Source organism: Simochromis diagramma, unplaced genomic scaffold (assembly GCF_900408965.1).
Source record: "Simochromis diagramma unplaced genomic scaffold, fSimDia1.1 OVJJ01000487.1, whole genome shotgun sequence".
Lineage (NCBI taxonomy): Eukaryota > Metazoa > Chordata > Actinopteri > Cichliformes > Cichlidae > Simochromis > Simochromis diagramma.
Window position 1 is genome coordinate 2,491,817 of NW_024387305.1, and position 19,690 is coordinate 2,511,506.

A 19,690-nucleotide genomic window follows, 5' to 3' on the forward strand; every position below is an offset into this window, starting at 1 on the left:
TGACAGATTGAACTTACAATTCTTTAAGTACAGTTTCCTAAATATACTTAAATACTTTTACTCACCCTTTTACTGCAAAACTTTTAATTATATGCTGTGCTGTTTATGCAAAGCTTCTAAAAACGTCTTTCACCACTAGATGGCATGTCTCACCTACTTTATAAATATAAAAAAGACAATGTTTTTATTGGAAGGGCCATCTAAGAATGGGCCATCCCCTCTGTGGTTATAGTTAAGCTATGACTTGGGTTTCACATTGCTATGACATGAAATAGCCCGTAATTCTTGCATAATTTTTTTCAGTACTGAAAATATTTTTCCCTCTGATCTCCATATCTTCATTCTATGGATGCTGGAAATTAGTTTTTTCTTTATTCAGTTTAAATAAATCGGCAAAATTCAATTTTACATAGAAAGTGAGCAATTCATGAAGACTAAAGTTGAAATTAAAAAATTCACTTTCACTAAAAATGTATATAAATTCCCCTCTTCACAGCAGAATCTCCAGTGTTAAATTAACACTAGAGAGTGTCTATATGGGTCCACACCTCTGAGTGTTAAATACAACACTGTTGGGTGTTAAATTAACACTTTTGACAGTGTTATATGTTTAAAAGTAGTCAGTTTTGAAGACTAACAATGGCTAACACTGAGCAGTGCTGGTTTTCTAACACTGGAATATTTATAACATTTTGAGTTATTTTCCAGTGTTAGAAAACCAGCACTGCTCAGTGTTAGCCATTGTTAGTCTTCAAAACTGACTAGGTTACTTTTAAACATATAACACTGTCAAAAGTGTTAATTTAACACTCAACAGTGTTGTATTTAACACTCAGAGGTGTGGACCCATATAGACACTCTCTAGTGTTAATTTAACACTGGAGATTTTGCTGTGTTGCCTCTGCAGATGGTCTATCCTTCAAACTTGAATCCTCTACTAAGGCCTGGGAGCTTGAGTGTCCTGCACAATGTCTTTGTCCTGGAACTGCACTCTTCTGGACAAAGATCTCTTATGTTGTTCCTGGGATCTGCTGGAGCCGCTCACCTCGCTTGGGGGTAACTGCACCGAGTGCTTTAATTACCACTGTGAACACTGTTAACTTCACCCACCACATGTTCTCGAGCACAGGATCTTAGCTTGGCCATTCTCCACCACCCTAGGTGGTGTCCGAGCTAAGATCCTGTGGGACTCCCAGATACAGCTGGACAATATGGTGGCGGCTAACCAACCGAATATAGTGGGGGTAGACAAGCAGAAGAAGACGTCCGTAGTGATAGATGTAGAGATACTGAATGATAGCAACATCAGGTAGAAGGAACACGAAAAGAAGTACTTGAGAAGTACCAAGGGCTCAGAGAAGAGCTGGAAATGATGTGGAGGGTGAAGGTAACGGTGGTCCCAGTTGTAATCGGAGCACTAGGTGCAGTGACTCCCAAGCTAGGCAAGTGGCTCCAGCAGATCCCAGGAACAACATCCGAGATCTCTGTCCACAAGACCACAGTCCTTGGAACAGCTAAGATACTGCGCAGGACCCTCCAGCTCCCAGGCCTCTGGTAGAGGACCCGAGCTTAAAGGATAGACTGCCCGCAGGTGTGAAATCAGCTGGATAGCATAGTGGTGACACTACACGCTTTCAGGTCGGTTCGATTCCCGACCACTGCATCTGTATTCATTAGGGGGTATAGGCTATAATAGGGTGCTAACAGAGAAACTGTGGTACTGCATGAGGAAATCAGGAGTGGCAGAGACGTATGTGCACATGGTTGAAGACATGTGTGAGGACAGTGAAACAGTGGTGGGGTTTGCAGTAGCAGTGACATTGGGAGTGGGATCACATTAGTGGTTGGCTCTGAGCCCCGTCTTGTTTGCAATGGTGATGAACAGGATGACAGATGAGGTCAGGCAGGAATATCTGTGGACTAAGATGTTTGCAGATGACTTTGTGAGTCATCTGTAATGAAAGAAGGGAGCCAACGGAAGACAGTCTGCAAAAGTCAAGGCAGGCTCCCAAAAAAAGACAAATGAAAGACAGTCGAAGCAAAACAGGATGTGTGTGAAAACAAGAGTGAGAGAGTTGTAACAGTGAAGCTGCAAGGACCAGAGGTAGTGTGGGTAGATGAATTTAAATACCTGCAATCAACCATCTAAAGCAAAGGACAGTCCACAGGAGAGGTGACGGGGAGAGTTCAGACAGGGTCGAGTTGGGGGACATGAATGTTAGTGATATGATACATGTAAACAACTATAGACAACATGTAAATGCCAGTGCAGTTTCTCACTTTTCACAGCATTACAATATCATTAAAGCAACAACACATTTACCACTATACGAGATTCACAGCAATGTACCGCTGTTGCTCAACATTTTCACTGTCTTGTGATCCAGACTTCTTTATTATTGTTTACACAAAAAATACTCTGTGCATATTTATTGATTAAAAAATAGAATTACGAGGTTTTTTTTTTGTTATTTTCTTATTTATTTTTTTCATTTGTGTTTAGTATTGAAACACACACCATCATAAAAAAATCTTCAAGGTAAAACCCTTTAAACATTACCTAGATGTGAATATACAAATTGTGGGCGTCACATTTTCAGTTTATTTCCTGTCAAATTTCTATTTCTACGAAGCAAAGCAAAGATGTGGAGCCTTCAAAACCTGCTGTTTACCATTTGTAGTAAGTTGTTTAAATGACTAAATAAGTAAATAGATGAAGATTAAAGGTAAATCTAGATCAAACGTATAAATATTTATTTGCAGTGCCACACCTTTTGTTGATTTTGGTATTTTCATTAGTAGCAATGCTAGTATGAGTGCTGAAATGACAAAATAAATGAAATATTTTTTATACTGTCTTTTCTTTACAGTTGCTCTGATATGTGTGTCCAGTGCAGTAGGGGTGATCCATGTGACTGGGTATATGGGGAGTAAGGTTGAAATTTCCTGCTCCTATGATAAAGGTTACGAGTCTTATGAGAAGTATCTGTGTAAGAACGATTGTGGCAGCGATGATGATGTTCTTATTAAAACATCTGAATCACGGAAAAACAAATACAGGATCAATGATGACAAAACAGCATGAATCTTCAAAACGACCATCTCTGATCTTCATTCCACGGATGCTGGGAAATACTGGTGTGGAGTGAGCAGAAATTGGAAAGATATCTACACTGAAGTTGAGCTGGAATTGGTACCAGGTAAATAAACACATGGACAAACTGAATTTAAAAAAGAAAGTTAAATCTACTGCTTTTACCTGCTATTTCTGCTATAGAATCAGCATACTATTAAAGGAAAATGAAGACTTACCAAAAAGTAATTATTTGTTGAATTCAAGTGAAATTTGTGTATATAAACCATGTGTTACTGTAAAGGTTACAAGGTAACAACACATAAAAACATGACTGATAAAACATTACTTGCGTTTACTGCTAAAAATATCACCTACTGATGCACCTCAGTTTTAGTCATTATAAATGTTTCAGTTGGTTAAGATTTTCTTAAGATCATTACAATTTTGTTGCAGCAAGCTAAATAAATAAAACATCATATCTCTATTCTATGGTTGTAGCGTGTCTTGTGATGCTATTTATCTTTTTGACAGACAGCTGCTGTAACAGTGTGACAAAAATTGAAAGTTATGCAGGATATTCAGTGTCCTTCAGTTGTCCATATGAGTCAAGGTACCAGAACAACCTGAAGTACATCTGCAGAAGAACATGGCCCTCCATGTGTCTGCAACAGGCACTAATCACCTCTTACAACAAAGAAAATGGACGATTCAGACTTGATGATGACAATATGTTAACACAATTCACAACAAAGATTAGCAGTTTGACCCAAAGTGATTCAGGGCGTTACCTCTGTGGCATCCAAAGAAACTCTGACCTGCATCGTTTCTATGCTTTTGAGCTGAAAGTTAAAGGTGAGCATTCATAGTAACGTCTCATTTTATCAGCTGACAGAAAACACTGCTTTCTGTAAAATTAAGTTACACAACAAATCTTAACATACAGTGATCCAGCCGTCTTATTTTCTCAGTGAAACTTTGTGTTTTCTGTTTTATCATCACTTCTTACTCTTTTGCTATTAGCTTTAACTTTTATTGCTTAGTGTTAACAGCAATCTGCAGTCTTTTCATGAAATTGAACTCAAATGCAAACAACTAACACAAGTGCAAAGTAAATAAATAAGCAAAGCAAAATGAATTCCAGTGTTGGACCATTTAGTAATAAGTTTTATAGAACAGTCATTTTTAAATCTTTTGTTTATTTTTGCCCTATTTTAATGTAAATTGCCACATTGTCAGAGTCCTTCAGTTCCAGATATTTGGGCAGAAATCGAGCAGTGAAATGTTAAAAAGTTATGTTTACTAATTGCAATTTTCATGTAATTTTTCTTTCTGTTTGTTGCAACTGAAAATTACCAGGTGCAGTGCTTTTATTTTATTAACATGGTAATGCTGTATTTAGCTTAAACTTATAATAACATTATTATATTTTATTATTATTGTACATTTATTATTACTTCATATCATTAGTTGACATAAATTAGCCTTTTGCCTTAGTAAACAAGAGCATAGCACTATATTCCCGAGATATGTAAAGTAAAAATAAAATACACCGAAAGAAAAGGAACAGAAAAATCCACAAAACTCTTGACCTGATCAGTTACTCAAACTAATCCAACCTTTTCGAATTTGTAGAGAATTTGTTGCTGCTTGACTAACATCATGAACTTTATTTTTTTCCACCTCCTCTGAAGAAAATTAAACATTTTTTTCAAAAGTTACACTTTCAGTGTCACTTGTTAATGTGTCACTGTGAGCACTCTGCTGGTGCTGTTTTATCACTTCAAATACCCTCTTCTCTTGGATATTAGCATATATCACTGGTGAGACTGCTTAAATCTATTTGTGAGTGAAGAAGTAATCTCTGAATTTGTGGAAATGTTGACACAAGTTGTTGTAGCATTCAGTCCTTCACTCTGACAAGTTATCAGCCAACATTAACGAGTTTGCTCAGCATACTACATCCCAAAACTGCAAGGTTGCAGCTCACAGTCACACCTACCTGCTAATCACAGAGTAAATAATGTTTAATTTTACTCACCAGACCTTGAGTACAGACGTCTTGTACTAGTTGTGCTACATAGCAAAATGTGCTGAAGAGGTCTGTTTTGAAAGAAACAGCTGATGAATTGTCAAAAAAAAGTCAGAAAAAATATGTAGAAAAGTTACCAAAAGTTACTTTCTGTGTGGAGTTTGAATGCTGTTTCCAACCTTGTATGGGTTCTCTCTGGATTCTTCCCACAGTTCAAAGACACGCTACGGTTTACCCTGCCCTTTGGCCTATGACATCTAGGATACATTCCAGACCCTGAACTGGATAAGAAAATGGATGGATGGATTTTTCCCCCTAGTTATTTAAAGACTATGGCACTACATGGTGAGGAGCTAATGAGCTTTAAACTATGTAAACTGGCAAACTCTGATAACACTATTGGAATTTTTTATGAAAAATAAATAAACAATAACAATAATGAACCTGATCCGGGCTAGATATAGTTCAGCTCACTTCAACACACAGCTTGAGCTCTTGAACCAGTCTCTAGGAGAGGGCCTGGATTCTGTTCAAATCTGGAGTTGCCCTTTGTGAGAGGCGGCAGGCAACAGCTGACAGTTCAGAATACCCAGACCTCTTGAATTTACTTTGTGTGGGGACTCTGTCATCTTACAAGGAGACTTTAACTGCTCCAGTAGAAGGAGGTCATAACCTAATGAATCCAACAGACCGACATCATCTACACAAAGCATAGATGAAACCCTCAGGCCATCTCTGTGAGTCGCCACCTTATCACATCAGAGGGATTTGTGTTTTCTAGTTATTACAAGAGATGTGCTGTCTGGAGCAATTTGGCCAAGGTAGGCCCTCCCAAGGCAAACAGACATAGGGGTTGTCACAGGGGTTGTCAGACAAATACTGACAACCCCTATAACAAAAATAAAAAATGGCCCATTTAACCTGGCCAAGCTTAGCCCAAAGAAAGCTCCATGGATTTACCCTCTGCCCACAGGAGGGGTCTAGGGTCCGGTGCAGTGTGGATCGGGTGGAAGTCCGGAGCAGAGGTCCTGGCCCTCTGATTCCACGGCTTCCAGCAACACTTTCGAACCAGGCAAACAGTCTCGAACAAGGCATGCCCCATCAGTAGCATCCCTTGATTTCCACATTCTGGTTGGTAGACACACATGTACACAGGCCAGATTCAGCCACTCTAAGAACATGTTTTTCTCTGATTAGTTATTCACCCTTTCCCTAGCTTTCTAATCAGAGGTTCCTTATAAGGAGCAGCTGTTAGGCCTACGCTGCTGCTGTGTTGTTGCTTGGTTATTCTTTGTGGTTTCCGGTGTCTTGTGCCGCCTTGTGTGTGTGTGTGTGTGTGTGTGTGTTTATCTAAATGCAGAAGTAAAAAGCTTAATAATTGCCAAGATGTGGATATTTCAAACTGTGGGTGTCACATTTTGACTTTATTTCCTGTCAGGTTTCCAAGCAAAGATGTGGAGCCTTCAGAATTTCCTGTTAACCATCTGCAGTAAGTTGTTTAAATAAGTACATAAGTAAAAAGATGGCGATTAAAGGTAAATCTAGATTAAATGTGTAAATATTTTTTGCAGTGCAGAGCTGAATGCCACGTCTTCTGTTCATTTTGGTATTTTAATTATATAGCAATAGCATTGCTAATATGAATGCCGAGATGATAAAAAAAAAATAAAATTAAATAAATATATGTTATCCTGTCTTTTCTTTACAGTTGCTCTGATATGTGTGACCAGTGCAGTGGGGGTGATCCATGTGACTGGATATCTGGGGAGTGAGGTTAAAATTTCCTGCTCTTACGGTCCGGGTTATCAATCTTATCAAAAGTATCTGTGTAGGAATGACTGTGGTAGTGGCGATGTTCTTATTACAACATCAAACCCAGTGAAAAACAAACACAGGATCCATGATGACAAAACGGCACGAATCTTCACAACGACCATCTCTGATCTTCATTCCACGGATGCTGGGAAATACTGGTGTGGAGTGACCAGAAATTGGAAAGATATCTACACTGAAGTTAAGCTGGAATTGGTACCAGGTAAATAAACACATGGACAAACTGAATTTAAAAAAGAAAGTTAAATCTACTGCTTTTACCTGCTATTTCTGCTATAGAATCAACATACTATTAAAGGAAAATGAAGACTTACCAAAAAGTAATTATTTGTTGAATTCAAGTGAAATTTGTGTATATAAACCATGTGTTACTGTAAAGGTTACAAGGTAACAACACATAAAAACATGACTGATAAAACATTACTTGCGTTTACTGCTAAAAATATCACCTACTGATGCACCTCAGTTTTAGTCATTATAAATGTTTCAGTTGGTTAAGATTTTCTTAAGATCATTACAATTTTGTTGCAGCAAGCTAAATAAATAAAACATCATATCTCTATTCTATGGTTGTAGCGTGTCTTGTGATGCTATTTATCTTTTTGACAGACAGCTGCTGTAACAGTGTGACAAAAATTGAAAGTTATGCAGGATATTCAGTGTCCTTCAGTTGTCCGTATGAGTCAAGGTACCAGAACAACCTGAAGTACATCTGCAGAGGAACACGGCCCTCCATGTGTCTGCAACAGGCACTAATCACCTCTTACAACAAAGAAAATGGACGATTCAGACTTAATGATGAAAATATGTCAACAAAATTCACAACAAAGATTAGCAGTTTGACCCAAAGTGATTCAGGGCGTTACCTCTGTGGCATCCAAAGAAACTCTGACCTGCATCTTTTCTGTGCTTTTGAGCTGAAAGTTAAAGGTGAGCATTCATAGTAACATCTCATTATATCAACTGACAGAAAACACTGCTTTCTGTAAAATTAATAAAATTATCTTTTTGACAGACCACTGCTGTGATACTGTGACCAATATTGAAAGTTATGAGGGATACTCTGAGTCCATCAATTGTCCTTATGAGAATCAGTACCAGAACAGCCTGAAGTACATCTGCAGAGGAAACCAGCCCTCCACATGTCTGCAGGATGCACTAATCACCTCTAACAACAGAGAAAATGGTCGCTTCAGACTTAATGATGTAAAAATGTCAAGAATATTCACAGTGACAATTAGCAGCTTGACCCAAAGTGATTCAGGGCATTACCTTTGTGGTGTTCAAACAAACTCTGACCATGATGTTTTCTCTGCTGTTGAGCTACAAGTCAAAGGTGAGAGGTCATAGTAATATCTCATTATACCAACCAGAACAAAACACTTTCTTCGAAAAGACTCTTTAAAAAGGTTGAATATTTTATGAGTCTTTAATAGTTTTTCTCTTTCCATCTGACAGAGTGGTGCTGTGTCACATCAACTGAAATAACAGGTACTGTGGGACAGCCACTAACTCTGCAGTGCCCTTATCCTTCACAACATCGGGATAACAGGAAGTTCCTCTGCAAGGGAGACCACCGCAACAGTTGCAGAGACATGGTGATGAGTAAAAGCAGATTCGCACTACAAGGCGGTATTTATTCCAACTCTTTCTCAGTGACGATCACAAAGCTAGAAGAAGCAGATGCTGGGACATACTGGTGTGGGTCAGACTCACAGTGGAGAGTTGGAAACTACACCAAGATTCAGCTGTCAGTCGGTGAGATGAACACATTTTAATAAAGGAAAAATAGACAGAGCTATGAGTTACATGCTTTTTTTACACCACTGTTAAAGCATACACTGCGGCTGGTGATTCAGTTGTTTGTAGTGTGATAGAATTATGACAACTCTGCCCTCATAGTGTTTCACACAAAGCACAGAATATATGCCAAACAGAACTAGAGGCCAGTTTTTTTTTAATCTTCTTTACTGGATGGTTTGCTACATAAATGACTAAATTAATTAATTAAGTCATTAATTAATAATCTAATTTCAGTTGTGTGAATAGTTTAAGATTTTTAGGGTAGGACCCTCTGCACTAGTCATTCTACTAAAACGTGATTCTTGTGTTAAAATAAAGTTTCTAAGAGAACTAAGAGGGTTTTTTTCTCCAACAGTCTTTCTGCAGCATACCAGCACTGTACCTTCTACAGTAAAACCTCCTGGAAAAACTGTACCTCCAACAGTGGAAAATCTTGTTAAATCTATAACTTCAACAATGAAAGCTCTTGGAAAAACTCAAAAACAAACACCTAGTCAACCTATTAAAGGTACAGTATATACAATACTGGTTTTTCAGTACCCCTGGTATTTAATGTTTTGAGATGTTGTCACTCCGTAAGCTATGGTTACCTTTACTTTTTCATGGCTACGTGCAAAAACAGCTATGGGTGTGTGCACCAGTAGTCAACAGCTGTAACTATTAATACAAATGTAATCGAAACCCACAGTTCTGCTATGTGTCCTTAGATGCATAAAAAGGAAGTTTTTATTTTTAGTGCATTCTGTTTTGGTTTCTCTTTTTCAGATTCAACACTTTATGTTCTTTTTGCCGTTCCCCCTGTTCTGCTGTCATTGATAGGCATCCTTGTGGTTGTAGTTTACAAGTGGAAACATCACAAAGTAAAAGGTATATTTTACATTCATACACATGCACAAAGTCATCCACTCAAAAGTGCATGCAAAAAGAGCATAACCATGTTTTCTGCTGTGTGTTTTCAGAAGATGAAACCACAGTGGACAGAAATGCACCCAAGGCAGAAGGTTTAGAGGAAGTGATGGGTGCAATGGAAAGTAATGTAAGAAAACTAAAGTACAAAGTGTGTTATATCTATAACATGTCTCACCATAAACATATTGGATTATGCAAAAAACAATTCTTGTGTTTAATACAATACAGTGCAAAAGTCTTGAGTCATTTATAATTTATGTTTTGTTTAAAAAGGCCCAGACTTGTAATTTTTCTAAATTGGTATGTTGCTTCAACCACGATAGAATCACACTTGCTGCAGAGCTCTCTGTGTACTTTGAGAACAGTTTCCCATCAAAAGTCTCTATTTTCTGCCTTTTTGCTTGCTTATTACACACCATTTTTAATTATTTAATTATTTTTCTCCAAAAATGACCTCTGACAAAGCCTTATTTCTGCTATTCAATGCTGAAGAAATTTAAAATTTCACAGATTAGGCAAAATTCTGCCAAACTACAAAACCTTCAGCTATGTCCCTCATAAAACCTCTGTAACTCTGATATTGCTGAGGTGAAGCAATATCAGAGCAATCTTTGCCCAGGTAATGTCCATATATTGATTCGTGGGTTCCTTCAGTTTTTAATCTACTGCAGCATATTTTTAGGGAGTTATATGCTATAAAAGACCAGGCCTGGAAAAACTTCTGTATAATTTTTTAGCTTTCTTTTGATACCAAGATTGTTTACAGAGTTTGTATTTGCAGAGAAATGGTCAATTCACCATTGGAATGTGATTTTTAAACAGGAACCTCAGAAACATCCCTGGGGCTTAACAGACTAACTCAAGAATAAAAAAAACTCTAATTATGTGAATAGTCAACCAATATAATGGAAAAACCTTTAAAGTTAAAGACAAATTAAAATCAGTGAGCACTGACATATCATATGCCATAAAACTTTTCTAACCATTTCTCAATACCGTAAATCAAGAACAAGTGAAACCACTTTTAGTCAGTCATTTAAACCGATTTACATCAGTGACTGCAACACTGGGTAGTGACTGAAAGAATGAGATGACAAGTAAATGTGGTGGAAAATGAAGTCTTGCTGCCTTCTCCTTTAGAGGTATGTGCGGAGTTCAGTAATTCAAGTTGGGCTCGGAGCAATCCTGCTACACCTCAACAATGAAAAATGTCTGGCACCATGCAACTTATTTGCACTAATTTCAATTGAGTTTATTATAAAACAAAATCACAAAAGTAGTCACACCTCAAGGCACTTGAGTAAATGTAAGTTGAGATATATAAGCTTGCCTGTGTGTGTGTAATCATGAGCGTATCGTCATTGTTATACTCATTGGTGGAAACTTGCATTAAAAAGGCAACTTTAGTTTGAATGCAGGAAAATACTTTTTAAAATCTTTGGTTCATAATAGATTCCAAAATACATAACTAACATTGTGTGTGTTAACTGGTGTCTGAATAGATTTATGGAAACCAAGAAGTTGTGATGTACTCGAAGAAGCAGACCTCCAAACAACAGAGTGCCTGTGCCCAATATGAAGATGAAGAACAAGACTATGAAAACTTCACAATATTTGAAGACATCTACTGTAATGAAAATTTCCACAAAGCCAATAGAAAATAAACAGTCTAAGGAGTTTGGAAAGAAACATGTCTGGACTTTAGAGAATTCCACCAATTGCTCTTAGAACTGAAGATGCTTCTCTGATGAGAGATAAAACATGTTCAACAAACTTCCAGATGCTTTTCTTTCCAGCTCCTTAGACTGCAATGACATGGATGAACCTTCACAGACATAAAATAAACAGAGTGTTAATATGAGGTCAAACCGTTGGTCTTACCTGTATAGAGATTAATCTACTTGATTGATCATTAACAGTTACACAACACATCTTAACATACAGTGATCCAGCCGTCTTATTTTCTCAGTGAAACTTTGTTGTGTTTTCTGTTTTATCATCACTTCTTACTCTTTTGCTATTAGCTTTAACTTTTATTGCTTAGTGTTAACAGCAATCTGCAGTCTTTTCATGAAATTGAATTCAAATGCAAACAACTAACACAAGTGCAAAGTAAATAAATAAGCAAAGCAAAATGAATTCCAGTGTTGGACCATTTAGTAATAAGTTTTATAGAACAGTCATTTTTAAATCTTTTGTTTATTTTTGCCCTATTTTAATGTAAATTGCCACATTGTCAGAGTCCTTCAGTTCCAGATATTTGGGCAGAAATCGAGCAGTGAAATGTTAAAAAGTTATGTTTACTAATTGCAATTTTCACGTAATTTTTTTTTCTGTTTGTTGCAACTGAAAATTACCAGGTGCAGTGCTTTTATTTTATTAACATGGTAATGCTGTATTTAGCTTAAATTTATAATAACATTATTATATTTTTATTATTATTGTACATTTATTATTACTTCATATTATTAGTTGACATAAATTAGCCTTTTGCCTTAGTAAACAAGAGCATAGCACTATATTCCCGAGATATGTAAAGTAAAAAAAAAATACACCGAAAGAAAAGGAACAGAAAAATCCACAAAACTCTTGACCTGATCAGTTACTCAAACTAATCCAACCTTTTCAGATTTGTAGAGAATTTGTTGCTGCTTGACTAACATCATGAACTTTATTTTTTTTCCACCTCCTCTGAAGAAAATTAAATATTTTTTTTCAAAAGTTACACTTTCAGTGTCACTTGTTAATGTGTCACTGTGAGCACTCTGCTGGTGCTGTTTTATCACTTCAAATACCCTCTTCTCTTGGATATTAGCATATATCACTGGTGAGACTGCTTAAATCTATTTGTGAGTGAAGAAGTAATCTCTGAATTTGTGGAAATGTTGACGCAAGTTGTTGTAGCATTCAGTCCTTCACTCTGACAAGTTATCAGCCAACATTAACGAGTTTGCTCAGCATACTACATCCCAAAACTGCAAGGTTGCAGCTCACAGTCACACCTACCTGCTAATCACAGAGTAAATAATGTTTAATTTTACTCACCAGACCTTGAGTACAGACGTCTTGTACTAGTTGTGCTACATAGCAAAATGTGCTGAAGAGGTCTGTTTTGAAAGAAACAGCTGATGAATTGTCAAAAAAAAGTCAGAAAAAATATGTAGAAAAGTTACCAAAAGTTACTTTCTGTGTGGAGTTTGAATGCTGTTTCCAACCTTGTATGGGTTCTCTCTGGATTCTTCCCATACTTCAAAGACACGCTACGGTTTACCCTGCCTTTTGGCCTATGACATCTAGGATACATTCCAGACCCTGAACTGGATAAGAAAATGGATGGATGGATTTTTTCCCCCTAGTTATTTAAAGACTATGGCACTACATGGTGAGGAGCTAATGAGCTTTAAACTATGTAAACTGGCAAACTCTGATAACACTATTGGAATTTTTTATGAAAAATAAATAAACAATAACAATAATGAACCTGATCCTGGCTAGATATAGTTCAGCTCACTTCAACACACAGCTTGAGCTCTTGAACCAGTCTCTAGGAGAGGGCCTGGATTCTGTTCAAATCTGGAGTTGCCCTTTGTGAGAGGCGGCAGGCAACAGCTGACAGTTCAGAATACCCAGACCTCTTGAATTTACTTCGTGTGGGGACTCTGTCATCTTACAAGGAGACTTTAACTCTCACATGAACAATTAAGAAAACCTGGAGGGGCATGAAAGAGAAAGACTCCCTGATCTAAACCTGAGCAGTGTGCTGTTATTGGACTTCTGTGCAATAAATAAAAGTTAGCTGAAACCACATTTTTCCTATAACTAATTTCATGCTCAAACATAAGAGTGTCCACAAGTGCATGTGGAACGAGTAAAACCTAGTCTGCAAGTCGACCTGAATTTACAAAACTTTGGAATACAAGGTATGTTTTTTGTTTTTTCACAGAGAGTTTTACAGATAAGAAGCTTGCCTTAAAAAATAAATGCACTGAAAAGGAGACAAATGGAAGTGAGTAGAGGCAAGAGAGAACGCGTGAATGACAATGAGACAGGTGTAATGGTCACTTTTAAGATTGTTTTCTGAATATTAACAAACCAGGAAATTAATGAACTGAGAACACAGCACAATAATCTTCAAACACAAATGTTTCTCAGATATACAAAATTAATTTCATGCAATGTAGCTGTTTCACTTTTTTTAACAGTGATGTTTATGTAAAACGTTTGAATACTTCCTCTACCATAAGAGGATATGTGTCAGCTGTTTCAAAAATGACTGCTAATTACTTTTAGGGAAAGCCCAAGTAAGAATGCTCTACCTCCTCTGTGTTAAAGGTCGAATTCCACCCCTCCTTTCAAACTCCTGTGGCAAGAAGGGACTCCTATTGTGTGCATAATATTGTGTGCAACGCAAAGATGTGGAGCCTTCAAAACCTGCTTTTCATCCTCTGCAGTAAGTCCTTTAAATGAGTAAATATATAAAGATTAACAACAGATGTAGTTTGAATGGTACGTTTTACTTTTTTAGTACTGAGGAGCTGTATGACACACCCTGGTATTGTTCTTGGTAATGTCTTTATACAACAATAGCATTGCTATCACGACAGCTGACATGACAAAATTTAAATTATTTTGTTGTTTTCACATTATCTTTCTAGTTTCTCTGAGATGTGCGACCAGTGCAGTAGGGGTGCTCAATGTCACTGGATATCTGAGAAGAGAGGTTAAAATTTCCTGCTCTTATGATCTGGGTTATGAATCATATGAGAAGTACCTCTGTAAGAACAGTTGTGGCAGGGGTGATGTTCTTATTACAACAACAAACCCAGTGAAATATAAATACATGATCCATGATGACAAAATAGCACGAATCTTCACAACGACCATCTCTGATCTTCGTTCCATGGATGCCGGGAAATACTGGTGTGGAGTGAAAAAAATTTTTGAAAGATGTCTACACTGAAGTCGAGCTGAAACTAGTAAAAGGTAAACAAAAACTTGGTCAAATTCTGTTGCACACTGAAAGCGAGTTACGGCGAGTTACAGGGATTCAGGAGTTACAGTTAAAGATAAGGAATTCATAGATAGTATCTGTTTGTTCAGCATTATCTGTTTCTCTGCTGTAAAATTTAAACCACTATATGAGCATCAAATGATGGAAAACTGTCACAAGTTTAGAAATGTAAACTTCCTCATTGAGTTGAATATAAAATCCTTAAGTTTTATATACAGCTGTTTGTGTAACATGTCTTCTGATGCTTTTACCCCTGTTGACAGACCGCTGCTGTGATACTGTGACCAAAATTCTGAATTATCAGGGATATTCAGTATCCATTAGTTGTCCGTATGAGCGTCAGTACCACAACAGCCTGAAGTACATCTGCAGAGGAAACCGGCCCTCCACATGTCTTCAGCAGGCACTAATCACCTCTGACAACAAGGAAAATGGACGATTCATACTTGATGATGATAAAATGTTAAAAAAATTTACAGTGAACATCACCAGTTTGAGCCAAGAGGATTCAGGGTATTACCTTTGTGGTGTCCAAAGAAACTCTGACTTGGATGTTTTCTCTGCAGTTCTGTTGGAAGTTGAAGGTGAGCAGTCAAAGCTACAGTGTATTTAATTACATCAGTTGAATATTTGATAATTCTGAAATAATCTTTTTCTTTCATTTATACAGAGTTCTGCTGTGTCAAATCAACTAAAATAAATGGTACTGTGGGGCAGCCACTAACTTTGCAGTGTCCTTATTCTCCACAACACCGGGATAACAGGAAGTTCCTCTGTAAGGGAGACCAGCACAACAGCTGCATGGACATGACCAATCAAAGCAGGTTCACTGTCCATGATAATGTTTCTTCCAGCTCTTTCTTGGTGATGATTGCAGAGCTGGAAGCAGCTGATGCTGGGACATACTGGTGTGGGTCAGATTCACAGTGGAAAATTGGAAACTACACCAAGATGGAGCTGTCGGGTGAGTTGGACACTTTTATACGGGATAATGTAATGAATAGATTTGTATGCTATGTTCTTACTTGAGATCAGTTCAGTTGTCGAACCACAAACTTACCGCTGCTGGTAAATCACTCTGAAATAATAATTGTTGGAACAGGTATTCACTGCCACTTGTGAATTAAATTCTTTGCATGTAAATTCAAAATCAGTGCTAAGAACTCAGCAACCACGTATGCAAGAAGTCATCTGTTTGCAGATTCACACAGTTGCAGGTAACTCTGCTTTTGAAGCTGAATCCTGGCTTCTCCAATCAGCTAGCTTTATATAGTTTGAAGAGTGGAGGCCAAAGTATGAGGGATCCTAGTGTGAATGGTCACTTTCAAAGTAGTGATGCCACAGACTCTGTGATGTACTGATTAAGGTTACTGTTCTAAACCCTAGTTACACTATGGCAGCAACATAAGCGCTGTTTTAAACCATATTTGTTTACAATTACAGAAAATTAGTTTTGCTGAATTAACTATTAACATTCATATTGTTTGCTCTTTAGCAGTCAATTCCTATTCCATATGTTCAAAATTGTAAGTCATTTTTGCTAGTCGTTCATGTCTTTATACAATGAAAAGGCTATCATTGCACTTTTTTTGCCTTTTAATAGCCTTATTTCTTCGTCATTTATAAACTCTCATAACATCTTGAGTACAAGCGACAGCTACATTACATTTTTTGGGCAGAAAAGCATCTTTAAACTCCATAAACACTCTGAATGTCACACTCGGCGTAGAATTTATTTTTGAACAATTTTTTGTTTCAATATCTGACGATTGATGTAATGAGGAGTAAAACTGTGGAATTTTAAATATATATATATATATATACATTGAAAAACATAAAATTGGGTGGTTGTCACATTTACAAAAGTCTACCTTGTAATAATTTCATGTTTCTATGGTGAACGTAATTAAATCATGTAGGATCTGTTTGAAATTCAACAACTTAATTTGTTCTTGTTGAGATGACATGATAGGATCTAGTAAGAGTGGTTAGTTGCCCGGACTCACGAAATTCACAAGATCACACAAGATTTCAAACTGCAGGAAAATCACTGGAGTTATGAAAGACAGAAAACTACACACACACCACGTGTATGCTATCGCTATTTATTATGGTTTAACCTGTCAAGGACAATAGTGTACAGAAAATTCTGCATCAAGCCTTGTAATTCATAGCTTTCCTACTTTTGTTAAGCCTCAATTGACAGCTTGTGGCATGATGGTTAGTGCTGTTGCCTCAAACAAGAAGGTTCTGGGTTCAAATCCACAATCTTGCTAGTGTGCAGTTTGTTCCCTCTGGGTATTCTGGTTTCCTCCCACAGTTAAAAGTCATGCAGTTATTAGAGATAGATTAATTGGTGATTCTAAATAATCCATAAGCGTGAATGTGAGTGCAAATGATTGTTTGTCTCCATGTGATAGACTAGCAAGCTCTCCAGAGTGTACCCTGCCTCTTACCCTATCACTTCCAGGTTATGGCCCAGCCCCCCTGCAATCCAGATAAAGGAAGATAGAAGTTGTTGTAAACCCATTAAATTTTTATGTTAACCAGACTCTAGACTTTGTTGAACATTATGTAATATGAAGACAACATGTAGTATTTAAGTGACCAAGTGAAAATTAATGAATGGGGTAAAAGTTATTGAATAAGGTTGGAATAAAGTGACAAAATTGTGAAGGATCAAAAAATTCCAAGAGCTCAACTTACTTCATCTAAACATGTGTCAGTCATGTTTTATCAACACAATATGCACAGGTTTATTGAATATGAATAAGTTGTGTTGAAAACTGTGTCAACTTTGAGGGTCATATCACTGTGTACTGTACACTTCCTGTACACTTCTCTTTGCTACAGTATCAGGAAAACAATTGTGAAGGACTTTTTGGCACCATGAAATCTAGAACAAAACCTTTGCTCTCAGCATCTAGAAGTATAGCAAGGAACCAAAGACGGTATTTCTGGTTGCGTTGCAACAGTAGTGCTGATCTAGACAGTGGTTGTGCCTTTTTCCTATATTTTAATTTTTAGTTTGATTCAGTTGACTGGAACAACAGTTTGGGATTCTTGTAGGATTCAAAATATCCCTTCAGTCGTGCCATGTTGGCATCAACATCATAGGCTGAAACATAGAACAGAGCAATCCCACAGATGTGTGAGTTGCCGTGGTCATTTTTTTAATGTCATTGTTGAAATAAAGTTGCTTTCTCCTACAGTTTTTCTGCAGCACACTCTGGGAACTCTGGAAACAAATAACCCAGGTAAAGCTAAAGATACAGTATATGTGTCTGTTAGTTAGCTGCTAAATGCTATGACAACAGTAATAGCAAAATAAGTACATTTCCACAATATAATTAGGGTTAACATGTGGTTTTGAGTGCATGCTGGGCCTTTAATTCAAGCTAATGTAAAAAAAAAAATCTAATTCAAATTAAAAATCAAATAGGTATGGATGTGTGCATCAATGCAACAGTTAAGTTAAAATACACATAACTTTTAATAAAAAGATAATGAAACCATTATGTAAACTAAGCCCACAGTTCTGCTGTTATGCCTGTGAAAATTGAATGCTTTGGAAAATGCTTGCTTTAAAAATGTTTTTACAGTGTTCTGTTTTTTTTCTCCAGCACTCTATGTGGTTTACGTTGTAACCCCTGTGCTCCTGCTGATGTGTGTCCTGTTTATTCTTTATAAGTACAGATGTTCCACAGTTAAAGGTATCATTTACATTCATATACACAGAGAGATCCTTACATTCAAATATGGAAAAGCATGCAAAAAAGTGTAACCAAATCTAATGCTCTGTTTTTAGGTGATGAAGCCACAAGCAGAAATACCCAAAATAAGCTATAGAGCTCAGAGGAAGCGATGGGGGCAGCAGAAAGTGGAGTAAGAGAAGTTTAAAGCCTTAATAGAGTTTTGTTTCTTTAATACACTTAATTATAAATATAGGGCATAAAATAAATGACTGATTTTTATTTTTAGTTGCATTTAATATGTAAAATTTATTTGTGATGTAGCACAACTGGAATTTCATGAAGTCTCCCATTTGGAGTCATTGCCCATACATTTTTATTTTTGATGCTGAGAAAATAGCAAAGTGATGTATGAATGTTGATGAAGTCCACACTATAGCATGGGTTCAGTCTCGTTCTGTGACAGTGGGCAAACAGCTGAAAGTCACAAAGGTCAATATAATTGCAATTGGAAACTTGAATTATGTATTCAAGAAAATAACTTATGTACAAGAGAAGTGTTCCCCTGGCCTTGTTTAAGTTCTATGTGGGTTTCTGACATTAATTGTTGATGAATGAGTATATCATAGTGCAGTCTTTTATTGTGACACATAGGGGAGGCTATCGGCCAGCAGCCTGCACTTACACTAGAGAACCATGGATACATAATTTATGTGCTGTTGTTTTGATAATTTCAGTCTTTGTGTTTTAGATTCTGTATTTAAAGAAGTATCAACTGTTTGTACTTTCTTCAGTTTTCTTTAAATATATTACAAGTCTGGAGAGACATACGTGTATCTTCCCTCAGTAGTGGAGGTATACACTTGTATGCAATGACATACAATGACAAACATTCTACACTGGCTGTAGTGCTACAATAGAACATTCAAAAATGTTTCCATGAAATCCCAAGTGTCTGTAATACATGTCACTCATAGTTCTGTTTATTGTGTTGTTTTTTTTTTTTTAATGGAACTCAAGAAGCTGAGATGACTGGTAGCCACTATGAGGATATCGGTGGAGATGAAGTATCTATCAAAACTTTACCAGAAAAAAAAAAAAAAATCTACCGTGATACAAAATTTCAGCAGAAGACTGTTTTGTTTTTTGCTTGATTTTCATAACAAAATCTGCTGTTTTTATAAAATTGTAGAAAAACCAGAATATAAATTATCAACATGAGTGTAAAGAGAATTAATAAGCAAAGCAAAAAAAAAAGTGCATGGAATTAATTTTAAGTTTAACAGTAGAATTATTTTTTGTTTAGCTTAGTATTATATTTTACTGATGCATTCAAA

At 36.7% G+C, this 19,690-nt stretch overlaps 1 protein-coding gene across 1 annotated transcript; it reads left to right on the plus strand.

The window, feature by feature from the left end:
• The first annotated feature begins 2,611 nt into the window (after positions 1 to 2,611).
• Positions 2,612 to 12,375, plus strand: LOC120716891 (polymeric immunoglobulin receptor-like). Its single transcript, XM_040004587.1, has 11 exons — positions 2,612 to 2,680; positions 2,871 to 2,963; positions 6,544 to 6,594; positions 6,814 to 7,140; positions 7,548 to 7,868; positions 7,954 to 8,274; positions 8,397 to 8,696; positions 9,097 to 9,249; positions 9,507 to 9,608; positions 9,701 to 9,777; positions 11,153 to 12,375. Exons 1-11 carry the CDS (start codon positions 2,644 to 2,646, stop codon positions 11,312 to 11,314), a joined length of 1,944 nt encoding a protein of 647 aa, XP_039860521.1. The 5' UTR covers positions 2,612 to 2,643; the 3' UTR covers positions 11,315 to 12,375.
• Positions 12,376 to 19,690: the final 7,315 nt, after the last annotated feature.

Bases quoted from the DNA above. Each gene is read 5' to 3' on its own strand.
- LOC120716891 (XM_040004587.1), top strand. From the start codon at position 2,644: ATGTGGAGCCTTCAAAACCTGCTGTTTACCATTTGTA. The intron at 8,275-8,396 runs GTGAGAGGTCAT...TCCATCTGACAG, and splicing joins TGTTGAGCTACAAGTCAAAG to AGTGGTGCTGTGTCACATCA. The intron at 8,697-9,096 runs GTGAGATGAACA...TTTCTCCAACAG, and splicing joins CAAGATTCAGCTGTCAGTCG to TCTTTCTGCAGCATACCAGC.